Here is a 17,416-nt window from a genome sequence, read left to right as displayed (position 1 = left end):
GCTAATCGTTAATAACAATAACACCCCTGCATCACGGCTTTTAACCTTTCATCCTCAGTATTCATAATAAGTGTTAATTACTGTAAACAAAGACATTTAGCAACTGCGAAAAAACTTCCACAATACAGATTCAAGCATATTCTGCCTGTCGTTCATGGAATAATATTTAGCATCAATCGCATTGCATTATTTTCTTGGCAGATCCCTTTATCAATGGTGGCACTGTTTCAAGTAAACATTTTTATGTTTGGATTCCTCTGAAATATGTATCATTAGCCAGACCACTTAATATTAGTCCCATCAGTTTTGTCCTGAACATGCAAATCATCCCACCCCACTATAAATTAACCAAGAGCAAGTGGGAAACTGTTGAATAATTTGCATAGCACAGCCGTCCTGGCCTCAAAGAAGGGCATCTGGCTGTACTTTCATGCCTGTACCAGCTGGCATGGTTAAGTGCTTCATGAAACCTGCACAGGTGAGGTGTGCTTAATACACCATCCTGGCAAGGAAACTCACAAAACCCTCATTCGCAACAATCAAAAACAAGTGAGGTAACAGCAAAACCAAAGACCTTCTCCCATGTAGCTGGCAGCATACTGCATCCAAAAGCATTCTGGGAAAAACAAATGATCCAGTGTGGTCAGCTGGCCAGTCAACTACCTGTGCAAATTTACTTCAGTCCAATGTGAAGCTAGAAATCGATCACTGCGGTCGAGGAAAAAGCTTCCCGTAGCTAAATGGGAGAAGCAGGGTGGAACGAGCGCCATCAGCACAGGCAGCGCTTCCATCTTCGGGCAACCTGGACAGTAAACGTTTGTTTTATGGAGCAAGCTGTAATATCTTCCTTATTCGTCCTGGCTCATAAAAGTTCAGTGATGAGACTCTTCGGGAGGTGCAACAGTATGCAAGCTTGGCAAACAGAGCAGTTAGCTGCGCCTGTACTGGAAAAACACGGCTTCAAGACTTGTGGTGTTCAAAAATATAAGAATACCATAAGCAAATAAAACAAACCTTTTCCTAAAAGGCACATCACCTTCATTTCCTAGTGCTCCCCCAAAAACCTAATGTCCATTGTAAGTACTTTCTTTTTTAGAAAAAAGAAAATGAGAGTCATGATGTAGTTCTGATGATACATCATTTAACATCAAATTACACAAATTTGTTTGAAACATACACATTTTTAAAATAAATGTACATTCTGGTCAATTTTGTGTAAATTAATATTCATGGGGAATGCATGGCATTGCAATTTACCAGAGAAGACATTGAAAGACCATGTATGTTGAAGTTTGGAGTCTATAGCCCATTGGATCAATTCCACAAATTCAGTACCAGGTCACTGCAACTGATCAAAAATTTCTACTCAAGACCCACCTCTTCAGTATAAGTTACCCGTAGCTCCACTAGTGCCTTGACTCGTATGTCTTTTGTTTGTTTGTTTTGTATTTTATTCTGAACCCCCTTCTGTATTATTGTCCTATATATCTCTTGTCTTTCCATTTCCATTTTTTCTTTTTTTTTTCTTTTTAACGGGAAAGGCACTATATAAATTACATTTACTACTACTACTACTACTACTATTGAAATTTCTGAATTCTGCTGCCCGTCTGGTCTTCAACGAGCCTAATTCGCACTTGCCTTTCCACTGTTGAGCACTCTTCGCTGGCTCCTGGCGGCTGCCGGCATTCAGCTGAAATCGCTTGCAGTGGCGTGCGGACCTGTGAAAGGCACTGGCCTGTCCTAACTGCAGCCAGTGATTACACCGCACACTCCAAAGCAGACCGCTCTGCTCAGTAGCCTCCTCCCGCCAGCTGGCTGTCCCATCTATCCCAGCACCTGGCAGCCGCTCCCCCCCGACCCCGGCTCTTCCTTGCCCTTGTCCCCCCGATGGTGGAACAAGCTCCCCCAAATCAATCAGGGAGACAGATTCACTGGCTGTTTCCCGCAAGTGTTACAGAATTCACCTTTTCAGACACCTCGATGTTTCTATTTAATTACAAGAAAAGGAATCTAGCCTTCTCTCCCTTTGTTGTGTATGTCCTAAGGCATGCACCTTGACAGTGGCACTTAGGTGATTGGGACTACAGGCATCTCCAGGCTCGTGTGATGTTCGGTTACCATGTGAAATGCACTTTTGTGAGACACTTTGGCTAAAAGGATCTCCCGAATGACTAAACTGTCAAGCAATTTTCTAGTTAGTTCCAATTGACTGCAATCCCCTCATTTCAAACAGACAACAGAAAATTCCCACAGCATTTCTTCAATTTACTTCCCTTTCTCGAGAAACTCAATTGCCTGAAAAATTCCATAAAATCCTTCACCTCAATCTCTTTAATTCTGAGAGGTATCTAAATCCATGATGTCACAATTATATGGCAAATAATAATTTTTGGAATCAATAAAACTTAGAATATAAAGAACTATATGATTAAAAATCCTTTAATAATTTGTACAAATTATTTCTAAAATAGTTTAGATTGTTTTGCAATTACTGTTCCATTGTTATCACCAGAAAAGTGACCATTTTATTTTGTTGCCATAAAATGTATTCATTGATTCTGCAGCAACAGTCTAAAATTACATGATTTCGCTCAAATTCGGCACACTTTCACAGCCACAGATATATAAATTTACCTTAGCCAGTTTAATTTCAGAGGTTAAGCAGCCAGTACATCATCTTGTGTACACCGTATACAGAGAACATACTCTCATACTAGTGATCTTTAAATCTTGCAGAGATGAATTTGTTAGAACACATAGGTGACCTGACTAGTGCTTCACAGACCATGGTGGCCATATTGTGTATGGTGAAAACACCAAGATGCATGACTTTCTCTGTCAGTTGATACACCTTCAAATTCTGCACACTTCCATCATCATCAAATCATTTAAGTTGCATCATTCCCATTAACACTGGCTAATACACACACGTTGAAGTCCTCCCTACCATTCTTAATATGTCTAACGTATGCTTTGCCTTGTGATTTTATGAGGATGCAAGAAACTTCTATTGTTTTTCATTTATCTGTAGTTATCTACCATTGATTTCATTTATGTTGCAGACTGTGATGTCTCATTTTTCACAGAGCAAGGGGAAAGGACACCAATGCAATAAAACAATCTTTCAAAGCACCAGCAGAGGGGCGACGTGGAAAAAAAGAGTACAAAAAATAATAAATAAATAAAAAGTAGCAGGTGCGAGACAGCGATAGTCGTTGTTTTTCTACACTGTTCTAAATCATTTTGCGTCCCACACTCCCATGCCCATGTGACACATGACCTCATTTAGAACTGCTCTGGCAAATGGCTATTGTTTTGCTAACAAGGCCCCCTGGATTCATAAACAGGGAGAAAAAATTGAAAGGCCAACAAAAAGATGGTCAACATGAGGGTTATTATCAATAACAACATATCTGGTACTTGAAAGCTCTGTGAATAAAATGGTAACCTATGCTCACGGAGCATATTGAATTCGAGACGGGGGAGAAAAAGAAAGGAACATCGTTCAAATAAAAAAGACGAGGAGGTGAGAGAGGAAACGGACCTTGACGTGTATCCTGATGGGAAGAGGGATGCCCTCTTTCAGGTCCTTCGTTTTCTCATTGAAGTCCTTACAGAACTGGCCAATCGGAATGCCCCTCTGAAAAGAAAAATAAACACAGAGCATAGATTATAAATGCTGCACACACAAAGCTAGGACTCACAAACCCTTATGTGACTGACATTTAACCAATAATTTCTGCTGACAAACAGTGTCCTAGCCTCTTAAAACAAGAGTCAGTGCTGTCAAGAGGTAGTGCAATACATTACAGTAAAGTCCAATTAGGAACTGCGGTCACAGACGGTAGGCACTGTGTGTGATCTGAGTGTCTGTGTGTGTGCGTGTCAAGTACCCAACGCTCCACTGACGCTCAGAGAACCTGTCACAGAACATATGTAAGCAAACACAGACCCACTCAAATAATAACAAAGACTCGTCATTAAACAGAAGTGGCAGAAATGCAAATATCAGGTCATCACACAAAGGCAAGACACGCTTACATCCAAGGATGTGTGTATGAGTGGGCACATTTGCATGCCAGGGAGAACGCACAGGTTTCTGCACAGGCCACTGCGTAAAGACGTACAGTATCTGAGAAAGCTTGCATATCCATGAGTTTGTGTGCGCGCTCATGTGTGCATGTGTATATGTATGTGTGTGTGTGTCTGTCTGTTTGTATGTGACAGAGAGAGTTTGAGTGAATGTGCGCTTGTTAAAGAATGAGTACACACCGAATGCCAGAAAGACCCTTGATAAAAGCGTTTCCAGGTCGCCGGCATTGCTCGGTGGACCAGAGCAAAAGCGGACAGTCCAAAAGGAAGTCCAAACGGCGTGATTTCTCCTTCCTCCTTCAAGGAGCACGTGAACACATTTCATGGAGGTGGATGCAGAAGCACAGAGTAATCAACAGTCTAATTACTATGAAATACACTGACCTTTATCCAGCGCCTTACCCGCAGGCGAAACGCAGTATGAACGGAGTCATTTTTTAAACACGGTGCACGGCGCACAGAAGGACCCATTTCCCAGAAAGCTCGCCCGCAGAGAAGGAGAACATTCTAATGAAAAGCCATGAAACGCGAGGGCATTTTCCGCCTCGTGACGAGCAATCTTTACCATAAATAATTCCGAGCGCTCCTGCGCTCTTGTAGTGCGGAGAGGTTCTTTAGTATTCACCTGGACAAACAAAAAAACATAAATACTCTTTTTTTTTATGTCCAGTTATACCGTACGTTTAATTTTCCACCGCCGGGATTCATTTGGCTCGGATCGGATCCGCCAAACAGCAACGCCGTCAACAAATAAGTAAAACTGTGGTAAATGAGGCTTGCCCCCGAAATTCTCCTTCCCTCTGTGACACTATGGCCAATTATGTGTGCACCCCCGCCCCCCTTCACCCCCCCCGCAGGACTGGCAGCTGCGGTCAGCACTGGCACATTCAGCATTCAATTCAAAACCAAGGGGCCACGTAGCCCAACTGAGATGAGTGCTGACAGCCCCATACTGGCGCTACCGCTAAGCAAACGAGGCCCCTTTTAAATCGGAACTTCACTTGAGCGCAGAAGGGAGAGGAAAAAAAACAATAACAAAAAAAAAACCTTGAAGTTAATCGCCCCCTTGGAATTACTTACTAACGGCACTGTGAAGTAAAAGCCTGCTGCGATACAGCCCAGGACAACACCTCCCGGGGAGCGCAAAAAAAAAAAACGAAATCGGCTAATGGGGTACAGAGGGCGCGGCGCGGCTAAACGGGCCACTACGGCGGGGTAAGGGGGGGGGGGGAGAGGGGCTGGGAAAGAGGGCCGAAGAGCCGGACGCACAGACGGGCGGGAGGACAGGGAGACGCCGGGGCAGAGTGACACGCACACGAGGCGGAGGACAGACAACGACAGACAGCCCGGACCAGGGGGAGCCGCTGGGACCGCAGGGCGGACAGGGGAAGATGGGCAGATAAGAGAGGGCATCACAGGGCAGGCAGAGACCGCCAGAGGGGAGGGAGGTGCAGCAACAGAGGAAAGGTCACGCAGAGCTGGCCCCTCTGTACCCAGCCAAAATGAAAGTGCGCAAATCTGAATTGGTTCTGTCATTCCGTAAATGATAGAGATAAGGCTCCATAAAGACCCTGACATCCAATATTAGCACTGCAATCTTGGGCTGTGATTTATGCAGCCATGTCCAGATTAAATAAGCAATTAAAAATGCACAATAAAAAATAACCGAAAGAATAATGAAGCTCAGCCATTTCCCCTGATGTATTTGTGACCCCCTCTCTCCTCTTCCTCTCGCTCTACACATCAGTGTCTCCATGGACTGACCTTTCAGCTTCAGTACATTTTTTTAACAAGATTTAGTGCCTGATATGAGGATGAAAACCCTCGCCCTCTCCCCTGTGTGTGTGTGCGTGTGTGTGTGTGTGTGTGTGTGTGTGTGTGTGTGTGTGTGCGGATAAAAGAATCACAGCTGTGATGTCTGGGTGAAAAGGTACATCTATCAGTGTGTTGTTTTAAATTGCGTTCCATTTCAGAGATAAGAATGCAAATAAAAAACAAATGGAGACACCACAGAGCAATTTGACAGAATGTGGCTGTGCGGATGTTTGTGCGTGCGAGAGAGAGGGAGAGAGTGGCCAAGCAGGAGAGACTGTGTGTGAAAGCAGTAAAATTGCTTCTTGTTAAAATATTGATACTTCTACCTGTTTTCACGCTGCGCTTCACTTAAGAATGGAAATGGCACTGTGTCTGAGTGTGTGTGGGTGTGTGTGTGTGGCGTGTGTGCATGTCTGTGTGTATGCACGTGCACACATGCACACAGAACATATTCTGCTAGAGGACAAAGACACAAGTTCACGGGGCAAGAGACAGGATTAATTGCCCCTGGCACACGAGGACAAGGGATTAATTGCCCCGGCAGGGAGTGGCGGATGGGGGGTATAAGCGGGCGGCAATGGGGGGTTAATTAAACTCTCCGGTGTGAAACACTCCCATTAATTACCTTCGTTACCTCCGTTCCTAATTTAATCTGTTTTGGTGGTTGGGGTTTCATCACGGTCACCCTTATCGGGGTGTCATGCAGCTGATTAAGACTCCCCCTCTCCTGTACTCCAACAGCACTGGAGAGGATGTGTCAGGGCATCCTGGAGCGCGCGGCGGACGCTGGGGAAGACTGCGCTAGCCCTCCGGGGCGGGCCCCATGCGGAAAGCGGTTACAGTCAGAGCCGTCAGCTCCGCCTGAGGGGGCCGGCGGCGGCGGCGGCGCCTGCGTTCACACTGAACTCGAGGGAAAGCCTGCGTTTTGAGCATCGAGCACAGCGAGCTAACACAATCAAAGCTTAGCTTGTGGCGTGCCTCCCCCCACAGCCCAAACAAACACGGTCCCTCAAATCCCAGGCTCAAAGACGCTAAACCGCTACATAAATTTACCCGACGCTGTTCTCGCCATCCTGAAATTTAGAACCGGTCCCGTCCTCAAAAACCCACAGCGGCCGTTCTCTGGGTGGCGGTGTATGGGTGTGAAAACTGCACCAGAATGAAAACTACTCCAGCCTTAGCTGTGAGGACGCTGTCACCTAGAGGGCTACTGCAGTCTGATCCAGAAGGGCCACCACGCAAGGAGGGATACTCGACCTTTAGAAGCACTTTGGCACGCTCAACTGAACGCAAAAGATTTGGGTGCTGAAGCACGAGTACAAACCACACAGATTACACGGCCAGTAAGCGTGACGGCGGGGTAACTAATGCTTCGGAAAAATCCAATGAAAACACAAAAGAACTGAACGTTTTTCTCCTGTGCCGACTTCCGCTTTTCCGGTTACACATTCCAACTCGACGCTGTTGGAGGGGGACTGCTGTATATGCAGGGCCACTCCACCCAGAGTCCTGGGGGACCCGTCTGCAGGTTTTCATTACATCCAAGCTCCAGCTTATCTGCCCCCGGTTCTGAAAGAAAAGCCGTGGTGCTTCAGAGGCGGGCCGTAAACTCTCCTGCAGGGAGCTCGACGGAGAAACTTTAACCCCGCCCGGAATGTGACGGGGAGCCGCGGCGTCGTTTGCGGGCGCGGTCCGCGGACGGCGGCGCTCGGCGTGACCGCGATCGCTCGCCGCTGGCGGAATTTGGGATTCCGTCAGTTCTCAACTCGGATGGTCTCTAAACCCCCTCCCCCTCCCCCTCCTCCTCCCAGCGTCTTCATTCTGCTGTGAAAAAGACCAAGTGCTAATGTAGAGTCTCTCCCTTGCTGCCCCCCCCTCCCACTTCCCACCCCCCTTTCGCTCTCACTCTGGCTTATCGCTGAATGTGAGTCAGTGCAGAGTGACCTTCAACCACACCCACTGGGGGCCGATGGAAAAGAGGAGAGAGTGAGCGAGAAAGAAAGGGAGCAAAAAGAAGAAAAAAAAGAATTGAAAGCAAGGAATGGAAAACCTCTCTATGGAAGTCAGTGGAGCGCGTAGCCGATTGTGACAAGAGAGATGATTCTGCTCCCCCCCCCCCCCCCCAACTCCCACCCCACCTCAGCTCCCTTTGGTCTGATTAAAACTCTCACTCAAAGCTGACCCCATGATGGTGTGGATGGGGGGTGGGGGGGCGAGGGAGTCAGGGATGGGGTTGTGAGGGAAATGAGAAAGAGAGAAGCACTTAGAATTCAAATGTGCTGCTGTAAATATGGAGTAAAGTGCATCACCTCCCTCGGTAGCAGGCAACAATCACAAATCCTAACTCCACAACACATCAGACCATCCCTACACATCGATGACCAACACCCCTGGCGAACATAAGTATCAATGAGCCCAACCGCACACACAGCAGCTGTATTTTTTATTGGTTTTGTGTCTTTTGAGATGTGTTTTTATTCGTTATCCACAGCAGTGAAAACGTGCACACAAAACACAGTATAAACATGTATGCATGTACATGTGGGCACGCACATAATATGATCCCACGTGCACAAGTATAACACTCAGTCATGGTTTCCTCTTCTTTCTCAACCAAGCACACAGACAGTTTGATTAAAAGCCATCTCCATTTTACTTCTCAGTACTCAACAGTGGAAATAACCCAGAGATATGGGGCAAGTAAGGATTACTATTAATAAAAGAAGACAGTAATACCCCTTTAAATATCAGGTGCTCACTGACAAACGTCTTTCTTAATAAATGAATGGAGTACCGGGAGTTAGGAGAAAGCGTGTAAATGTGTGGGGGTGTGAGAGAGGGTGGGAGAGAGAGCAGCTGATAATTAATTAAAGTTGTAACATCTGGGCTCCTAAATACACCCACAGGCACTGCTAGCTCCACCCGGGAAGTACGATCATTCACTAAAGGGTGACAGGGTAATCAGGACCGTTCTTTCTCTAACTAATGCAATTACGATTATTATGATTTCGGCTCGTGCGGTTATCATCTCTAGCACTGTTCAGACGACACTGGAAGCTAGCGAATATTCAAGACGCTCAATCTCCGTCTCAAAGTTATAAAGGTAAAGCAAAGGGAGGGGGAGAGGGATGTCAAGAGGGAGGCAAAGAGTGAGTGAGGGAGGGAGGGAGAGAGGAAGAAAAGGGGGAAAGCGTGAGCACGTAACCTGCCTACAAATTAACACTGCAATCATAAACTCTGGTTGGTGGCGCGTTTCTTCCGTTTTTCACCTCCTACCCTCTCGCCTCAGTTCGGCTATTATACCATCAGTTGTCCACGGGTAGGCTGGGGTCTTTGGTATGCATACACACCGCTTTAAATCATTAAGCGGTGGAGACTACACCACATCGCCGCGTTCTCCACACCTCGCAGCCAGAAAGACAAGCTCAGTTCGGAGTCGGAGACGACGGAGCTTTGACGGTCAGACGGAAGACCGGGCTTCAGTGGATGCTACGAGGGACACTCCAAGAGATGGAGCTCCTTTGACGACGAATTTTAGCCGTTTACCAACATTTTCAGAGTAAAAATTCACAGTGGCTGTCACAGAAGAGCGAAAAATAACCAAAAATATGATTACTTACGCTTTTACCAGAACTGAAATGTAGCTGAGGGCATTCATTGCGACGCCTTGGGGACTTTAATTGAACAGTATAAATAACCACGGCACGTCCTTACTGGAATACAGTGGACCGACTGTGTGCAACGAAGGAAATCTAGCATTGTAAATTCCGACTGGAAAGACTGTTTTTATGTTCATTAGATAAGCGTGCTCATTGCAGACTGGGGAGACGGCAGGACCTGTACCGTATGTATCGGGTAACTATACTTTCACTCGCCAACACAGCTGTTTTACACAAAAAGTTGTCTCGATAAATTCTCGGATGCAGCTACGCTAAAAATTTAATTTGAAAGTTGAGCCATTTTGCGTACAGATATTTAATGATGCATATTCGAATGCATAAACGAGGGGACGTAAAAATGTATACAAACTGCCACTTAAATTATATGTAAGCATACTTTCAAATAGAACCTACAACAATCTTAAGATTGAATGGATATCGAGATAGAATCAGAAAAGGCTTGTACTAAAAGGCTATTTAAAAAAAAAAAATCCCCCAGCAATTGTTCGGCTCAGTGAAATGAAACACTGCACCTGTCTTTCTCTGTACATCACATCTGTCACTCCGTTTTATCTGTCTCTCACAATACACCAAAATTGCAGTCCTCTGCTTCCTCCCACCAACTACTTGTACCTTATCAACGTTTCCCTTAGATCTGCACTCTCGACTATTTTGAAGGAAAGAAAGCTTATTTTGTGATGGAAGTCATGTTTGCAGCAAAAGTACTGTCTGGGGTAATCAATTTTACTTATTTCAGCCTCCCAGAGCACCTGGCTTATTTCCACAATTGAAAAACAAGAAGTGACAAGGAGGCTGGTGTATTTTTAACAGGCACACACAGCTCTGTATTTGTGTGTGTGTGTGTGTGTGTGTGTTTGAGAGATAGAGAGAAAACAAGAAACATAGATAGACAGAGAGCACCCTTGCTTGAGTGCTCTGCTACATACTTTATTGCAGTATATATTTTACATTGCTTACTTAACAGATGCCAACATCCAACGGCAACACAGTTTGTTGTTCCATCTTAGTTATAAATGACTATTTTCACTTGAGTTAACAAGGAAAAGTACCCTGCTTTGGTCTGAAGAGTGAAACAGCAGTGGCCACTTCAGACCCGCAGAGAGGGCAAGCCACCAGCCCTCCGCCTACATCCTCACCCTCGATACGTCCCCGCTCACCCACCATGTCTCAGCCCTGCCCTGCTCGGCTAGCTGCGCGCGCGATAAGCAAGGATACCCCGGACAAATCTCTTCCACTCAATCTACTCACCCCCTCAGCCTTCATCCCACTCATCTCTCTTGTATAACCCCCCTCCCCCCCCCCTTCCCAAAACCCTGCCTACCACAGCGACGCACAAATAATAAAATAAACGGGCAGCTCTAATCCCTTTGGTCTGATCTCAGCTCGGGCTCCCGGATGAGATATTTTCTCCATCTGAGGCAGATTTCCGGGTGTGTAAAGGGGGCAGTAAATCAGCAGCCTATCCAAACACCTCCAGTCCTGGGCATTGGGTACGATCGCGCCGAGACGCGGTATACTCACCTGTGCACCTCAGCAGGCAATAACTCACTATAATACTGTAACGGTCTGCACCGGCTGTCTGCGACAGCACCGTTCCCCCACTCAGGGATGATGGATACAGTCATTAATAATGTGAATAGGGGACACACTCCTCGTGCTTCATACTTTGTGAAATAACAAATTACGTTTGTTGTCAACATACGTATTTAAGAAAAAAACCACAAAAAAAAAAAAAAACCTCACAGGCCTTGTGAAAAACAGTCGAGATTTAAATGCAATAAATGTGCAGGATAAAAGACAGCCAGCGAGAACAATGGACTTCTTCATGTGTACCACAGAAAATACAAAGGGCTATTTCAGATGACAGCGTACTCAGTCAGTAATTCAGGGCACCTATTCAGGCTCCAGACATATAATCGGTCGAGGTTGGTGTGGTAAAAAGTCTTTGAGGGTGATAAGATACCATTGGATAGGCAGACTTCCATTTGTTTTCCCTCTAACCCTGCTCAGTTAGGATGAATTATTATGGGTCATTCGACAACATATTCAAGTCATTTACCGCTTAATGTTTATTAACGCGTGACATGTTTAAATCCACTTATATTCAGATGACAGAAAATGGCACGTCTCCACAGAAAATCCCCACCCCCTTCATCTTTTCATCTTTCTCCTTCCTTCTTTTTCTTCTCGCCCTCTCCCTGTTTATGAACTATTACCATCAGGCACTAACACTTTATTAGGCCTGTGAAAAGCCAGAATTGATCACTCTCATTCACTCACTCACACCACTATTCAAGCCCAATTTACATTTACAGAGTTCTGTCCCCAACTCAAACATCTTACATTTACACCATCCCTTTCCCACACACACACACGTACACACGCGCACGCACGCACGTACACACACGCACACACATCCACAAACACACAGAGACACACACACACACACACTTGTGTGCACTCCTTTGCAGTTTTACTAGCACACCTGCACAGCTCCAGCTTGAACTGTGCAGACACTTTGCTTAATTACAGATTCCAGCTTTTCCATAGCAGTATTTTTCTAATGATAATGATTTTTGTCTTTTAATGGCATCAGTCCCAGGAGCAGCCTGAGCCCACAGCAGCGCTGGGATTATATCTGACGTGCAGACGCCCTGTCGAAAGACGATAACCAACAGGCCCTTGAGTTCAATGGGATAAGGAGGAGTTTCGATTTCACAGTAAAGGCAGTGATCATTTCTCTCTGGCGATCAATATGGAGGCCTTATATTACCAAACGCTGAAATACGATTTGCCGGAAGTAGACCACAGGATTTAATAAAAAATTAGGCTTAAACCCGAGGAAAAAGTGCTCCATTCTCATTAATCGCAATATTACAGGCCTACTCTCTCTGCAACACATGCACGTATGCACAAATACACGCCCGCACGCACACACACACACACACACAAAAGCAAAACAAACATAAATAAACCTGCATTTAATCTGAACAACACACGGCAGGAACTGCAATTAAAGCCATAAGGGTGTGCAAATCTGTGTGGGGAAAAAGGGCTTTGACAGAGAGCCTCGCCGTCCTTCTGTACAACTCATTAATGATGAATAAGGCGAGGACACGGAGGAAAACCCGTGAAACTCGGAGAACCGAGGAGCGACTAAAAAATTTCATAACCGGAAAGCGCGGTTTAAACGGAGCAGCCGCAAGAGAAAGGGAGGGGAACGCCTTCAGCACCTGTTCCCAACCTCAAATTTTACACAGCACAAGAACCAGTGGCCATAAAAAAAGAGTGGGGAACAGGTGGTCCAAGCAGACATGGCAGTTACGAAAACATTAACCAAATGGAAATGTAACAGAACGATGACAGCCACTGATGTCATCATACGGATCACTGCAAATGGCAACACTCTAGTTACCTTGATAACAAAAGCTGAACAGATAGACACACTCCTCTTTTCAGCCGTAACCTATTTTAGCCGAGCCATTATGTCCCTCATCCCTTTTCCTCACTCAAAGGGTGCCCTGCAGCTTGGGGCGTCAGTCCGTTAGGTTTATCAATATTTTCCAAATCGGTTTGAAGCGCTTTCCTTTTTAGAACCACCGCAAATCATTTAAAGCCTACTCGCAGAACCCACCACGTTACGCTCGGTTCGCTGTGGAGGCAGCCCGCGCACACAGTCACGTACTGCACTCCAGCAACTTTTATTGCGCGGCGATCAATCATCAGCCCCTGGATCACGTTGCTCCGTTATCGGTCACAGTCGTTCGTTTTTGTTTGTCGACACTATATTTTCCCGTATCGCTGTTTTTGAGTCTCGCCGTTTAGCGCCTTTTAAGTTCGGCGGCACACGCGTGACAGTATCTGCGCTCTAAACAAAGTTCATTTCGCAAATTGTATCGACTTCTTGGTGATTACGCGCGGGCGATTGCAATTAGTTTCTTTTTAGATAAACAAAATTATGTACGGAATAATTTGCTGCAATATCTTTGAGCAGCAGGACATTGGCTACACCACTACAGCTCATATCGAGTGCAACACCATGGAAGGCCCATTATTTCATTAGGAATACAACAACCCCTTATAGATTATCATTTAATTATTTAAATGGCCAACAATCCATTTTAAACATTTAATTAATTTAGGTGTTTCTTCATCCATAATGAAAGGCTTTTTCCTCTCAATAAAACACAGCCACTTCATTTTGGCTTCCCAAAGTAAAATTTTTTTTAAAAAATGTGATGTTTAATGGTATGTATCAAGTACGTGCAAGCACCATTAAGCTTTCCAATCCAGATCTTGAGAGCGCAGCAGCTGATCCTGTGCCCGGGAGCTTTGTAAATGTCATGTCTCTCTCTCTCCGCCAGGCATGGTGCCCCCGCCCCAGGTGTGTGTCGCGACCCTGGTGACGGTGAGCACCATGGCGGTGGTGGACCTCTACCTGCTGGAGCAGAGCATGCTGGGATCGCAGTGGCGGGCGGGGCTGGGGGTGTGGCCGTGCGCCGCCGTGCTCCTGGGCGACCTCTGCTTCCTGCTGGCGCTGCGCTTCGTGTCGGCGGGCGTGGCCTCGGAGGCGCGGTCGCCGCGGCGCGGCTTCGCCAACGCCCTCTGGTTCCTCTTCCTCTCGCTGCTGCAGCTCAAGCTCTTCTTCGTCTGCCAGAACTACCGGCAGGACCGGCGGCCCCCGGACCCCCTGGCCAGGAAGACGCTCACGCTCCTGCTCTCCGTCTGCCTCCCCTCCCTCTTCCTGGTCCTGACGGGCGCCGACCACATGACCCCGCTGCGCAGGAAGCAGGAGGTACGCAGCCGGCTGCTGTGGGTGGTGGTGGACCTGCTGGACGTGCTGGACCTGCAGGCGGGGCTGTGGGAGACGCACAGCAGCCTGGGCGTGCCACTCTGGGTGGAGGGCCTGGTCTTCTTCTACTGCTACGTGCTGCTGCTGCTGCTGCCCTGCGTGTCGCTGACCGAGCTGGGCACCGCTGCCCCCGCTGGCGAGACGGGGCTGCGCAGGGAGGCCGTGTACCCCTGGCTCAGCCTGGTCACGGTGAACATCCTGACGCTGTTCCTGCGGGCCACGGGCATGCTGTGGTACCGCGACCCGCGCGTCTCCACCGTCTTCCTGGGGAAGAACCTGCTGGCCATGACCATCAAGCTCAGCTCCGCGTGGGAGAGGCACAGACAGAAGGGAGGGGCGCGGGGGGCCAGGGCGGGGGCCGGGGGCAGGGACCCGAACCCGGAGGCGGCGGCGGCGGCGGCGGGGCCCGAGCACCTGGGGCAGCAGGCCCCCGGCTCGCCGGCCCCGCCCTCCTCGCGCTGCCACACGCTCTCGCGGGGGCACGCGCACGCCCCCTCCCTCGTCAGCCTGGACCCCGCAGAGACGTCCCTGGGCCCCTCCTTCATTTCGCGCGAGCTCTAGACTCCCCGGCCCGGCTCGCTCCTCTGTAGGCCCCCCCGAGGGCCTGGCCCAGGTAATTACTCATTCGATTAGCGAGCTCGCGGCCCAAAGACTGCCTCTCCCCTTCCCGGAACCCGACAGGGCTCCCGGGGGCCCGCTCGCTGAAGTGCCTTGCTTCAGAGTGGAGCAGCGCTACGGAGCCATTCCCTCCGACACTGTGGGACTTTAACCCTTCTTTTGTGTACTGTAAAGCATGACCTAATCCGGCTGCTGTCAACTGTACTGCGAGTAGTGCAGCGATACTGTAATAAAAATGTTCATCTCCCACATACTCTGCACACATTCTTCCCCCCCAGAGCAGCATCACGACTGACTGGGGGAAAAAAAAAACAACATACAGGCATCCCCTCCCCAAGTCACAGAATGTGCTAGAAACAGGAGCTGAAACAATCAGTTAGAGCTCGAGTTAATCTCTGTAAACCGGCGATAACAGCTGTCTGGTGAAGAGAGATCAATAAGAAGGGACAAAGACAGAGCGCGATAAACCGAGCGCCACGTTTTAACAGATGCACTCCCGCTCAGACAGACCCGACCAAAGCCACAGAAATCCATGAGTACTGATGTGATCAAATTATAATGGCATTAATAGCAATAACTGTTGCAATACCCGTGCAATTATCCCACAGCCCAGCAACCACAAGCTCCGTGGCTCCGGCGCTGAGGTGGAGGAAGCAGTGGTAGGGAGTGATATAGTGTGCACCCCAGTCCAGAGGATGGGGTGAAGGGGGGGGGGGGGGCGCTATTCAATCTCCATCAGTCGCTACCAAAGCACTGCGCACCCCCTTCCCCTGCCCCGCAAACCATTAATGCCGCTATTAATTGAAAGTGGACTCACTCGTCAAAACGCCAGGAGCTCAGGCCAGACGATTTACAGGGAATATTTACAGGATTTAAAAAAGAAATCCCCTTTAAAACTGCCACACGCACAAAAGCGCCTGATTCATACAATGACAGGAGGGTTCTCTTCGGGGGGGCACCTCTCCCCGCTTCGGGGGGATTTGAGGGGGGGGGGATTAGCGGAAACAGAAACAGGTACGGGAGCCTGGGCTTCGGCCCCTTTCATCTTTCACTCCCCCGTCCTACATTTGGGCTTACCTCGCTCGAGACGCGCCGTCCCGCCGGGATACTTAACAAAGGAAACAGCGAGAGCGGCGGCAAACCAGTTCCTGCGCTGGATTAGCTGCTGGGAGGAGGCGCTCATGGGTACGCGCGCGTGCCCGGCGGGTTTCTAGGGCTTTCCGCTGCGGCCGCTGGCTCGGCCCTGCACAGGAGCGCGTGTGTGTGTGTGGTCCCTCTCTTATTTTTCTTCCCTTCCCTCCTCCTCTTTGCTGCTGCACTAATTTCACTTCAGACAGTAATTATTCTCCTCCGCTGAAGCTGTCAGCTCCCCCCTTTCATCTCCCACTCCCCCTTTTATTCCTCTCGTTTGTTTAAATTTGCCCCGGGGCCGACAGCCGGCCCCTCCTCTGCGCTCCCCCTGTCAGGAGCGGTTAAGGCGGAGGAGAGGAAAAGCGAGGGAGGAAGGAGAGGCAAGATTACAGGCCCGGAGCCTTAAGCACAGCGGCGGCTGCCCAGCGCTATTTGTTTCCTTCACTTCACAAGCGTAGCCTGGCGAGAAGGCGGGGTGCAAACGCACAGCCGCGCGGCTGGGAACCGCAAAGGCGGGCACACGCGGGCACAATCGGGCACACGCAGGTGTACCATTTCCCTCACCGTTAGACAGGCGCACACTGCAAGAGGGTGGACACTCAAATTTTGACCAAAGTCAGGAAGATTGCTGTAATTTGTGCAAAAGGCTCAAAAACACCCAACAGGTTTTAAAGCATTAACGAACATCCCAAATGCGATACATTTCGCAAACTGTAAGCATTCGGTCACAAGTCATTGGACGCTGCACCGGCAGCGTTTCATTTTGAGGGAGAGAGAAACCCTACCTGTCCCAGGACGGGGCCGAGGGGGGGTCCAGGAGCGGCCTGTCCCGATCGCACGATGGCCCGAATCACATTCCCGGGGTCGACCTTCTTCACCGCTTTGGCTGCCCTGGCGATCTTGGACATGCTGGGAGCTGGTCTGGAATGCCTTCCGTCCGTCTGTCTGTCGTCTTTCCGTCTCTGTCCGAAAAGAAAAAAAGAATTTAGCAGTGCTTGAGACATAAAAGATTCCAAACATTTTCCAACTGAATTAAAACAGGTTAGCTAGTTTAAAGAGGCAATAATTTTGTTTATTCAAGTGATAAGAGATTTTACTACCTACAAGTTAATTTATTAGCGAGTATCTATTAAGGTTTTACGTCTCCCTTTTCTGGAATGCATCTGAAATGTGTAACGCATCTCCAGGCCAATTGGAGAGCCACTGTGATGCCAGTTTGGGCTGT

At 48.2% G+C, this 17,416-nt stretch overlaps 2 protein-coding genes across 3 annotated transcripts in view; one reads left to right on the top strand and one right to left on the bottom strand.

Annotated features, from left to right (window-relative positions):
- mrpl11 (mitochondrial ribosomal protein L11) overlaps positions 1-17,416 on the bottom strand; it is a 33,909-nt gene that overhangs the window by 10,579 nt on the left and 5,914 nt on the right. The window contains exons 2-3 of one of the 2 annotated variants that reach the window (XM_064329064.1): positions 16,977-17,153; positions 3,548-3,643 (exon numbers count right to left, since the gene is read on the bottom strand). In XM_064329064.1, the coding sequence (XP_064185134.1) occupies positions 3,548-3,643; positions 16,977-17,099 (219 nt within the window). In that variant the 5' untranslated portion in view covers positions 17,100-17,153. Of the gene's footprint in view, positions 1-3,547; positions 3,644-16,976; positions 17,159-17,416 lie in introns of both variants that reach the window. The other variant, XM_064329065.1, reaches the window with a different exon arrangement.
- Positions 9,095-15,309, top strand: tmem265 (transmembrane protein 265). The gene is made up of 2 exons (XM_064329063.1): positions 9,095-9,765; positions 13,955-15,309. Exon 2 carries the CDS (start codon positions 13,957-13,959, stop codon positions 15,001-15,003), a length of 1,047 nt encoding a protein of 348 aa, XP_064185133.1. The 5' UTR covers positions 9,095-9,765; positions 13,955-13,956; the 3' UTR covers positions 15,004-15,309.

This window comes from Anguilla rostrata, chromosome 3, assembly GCF_018555375.3.
Source record: "Anguilla rostrata isolate EN2019 chromosome 3, ASM1855537v3, whole genome shotgun sequence".
NCBI classification, from domain to species: domain Eukaryota; kingdom Metazoa; phylum Chordata; class Actinopteri; order Anguilliformes; family Anguillidae; genus Anguilla; species Anguilla rostrata.
Note: the sequence above shows the minus strand (reverse complement) of the source record. Positions and strands in the feature narration are given on the sequence as shown.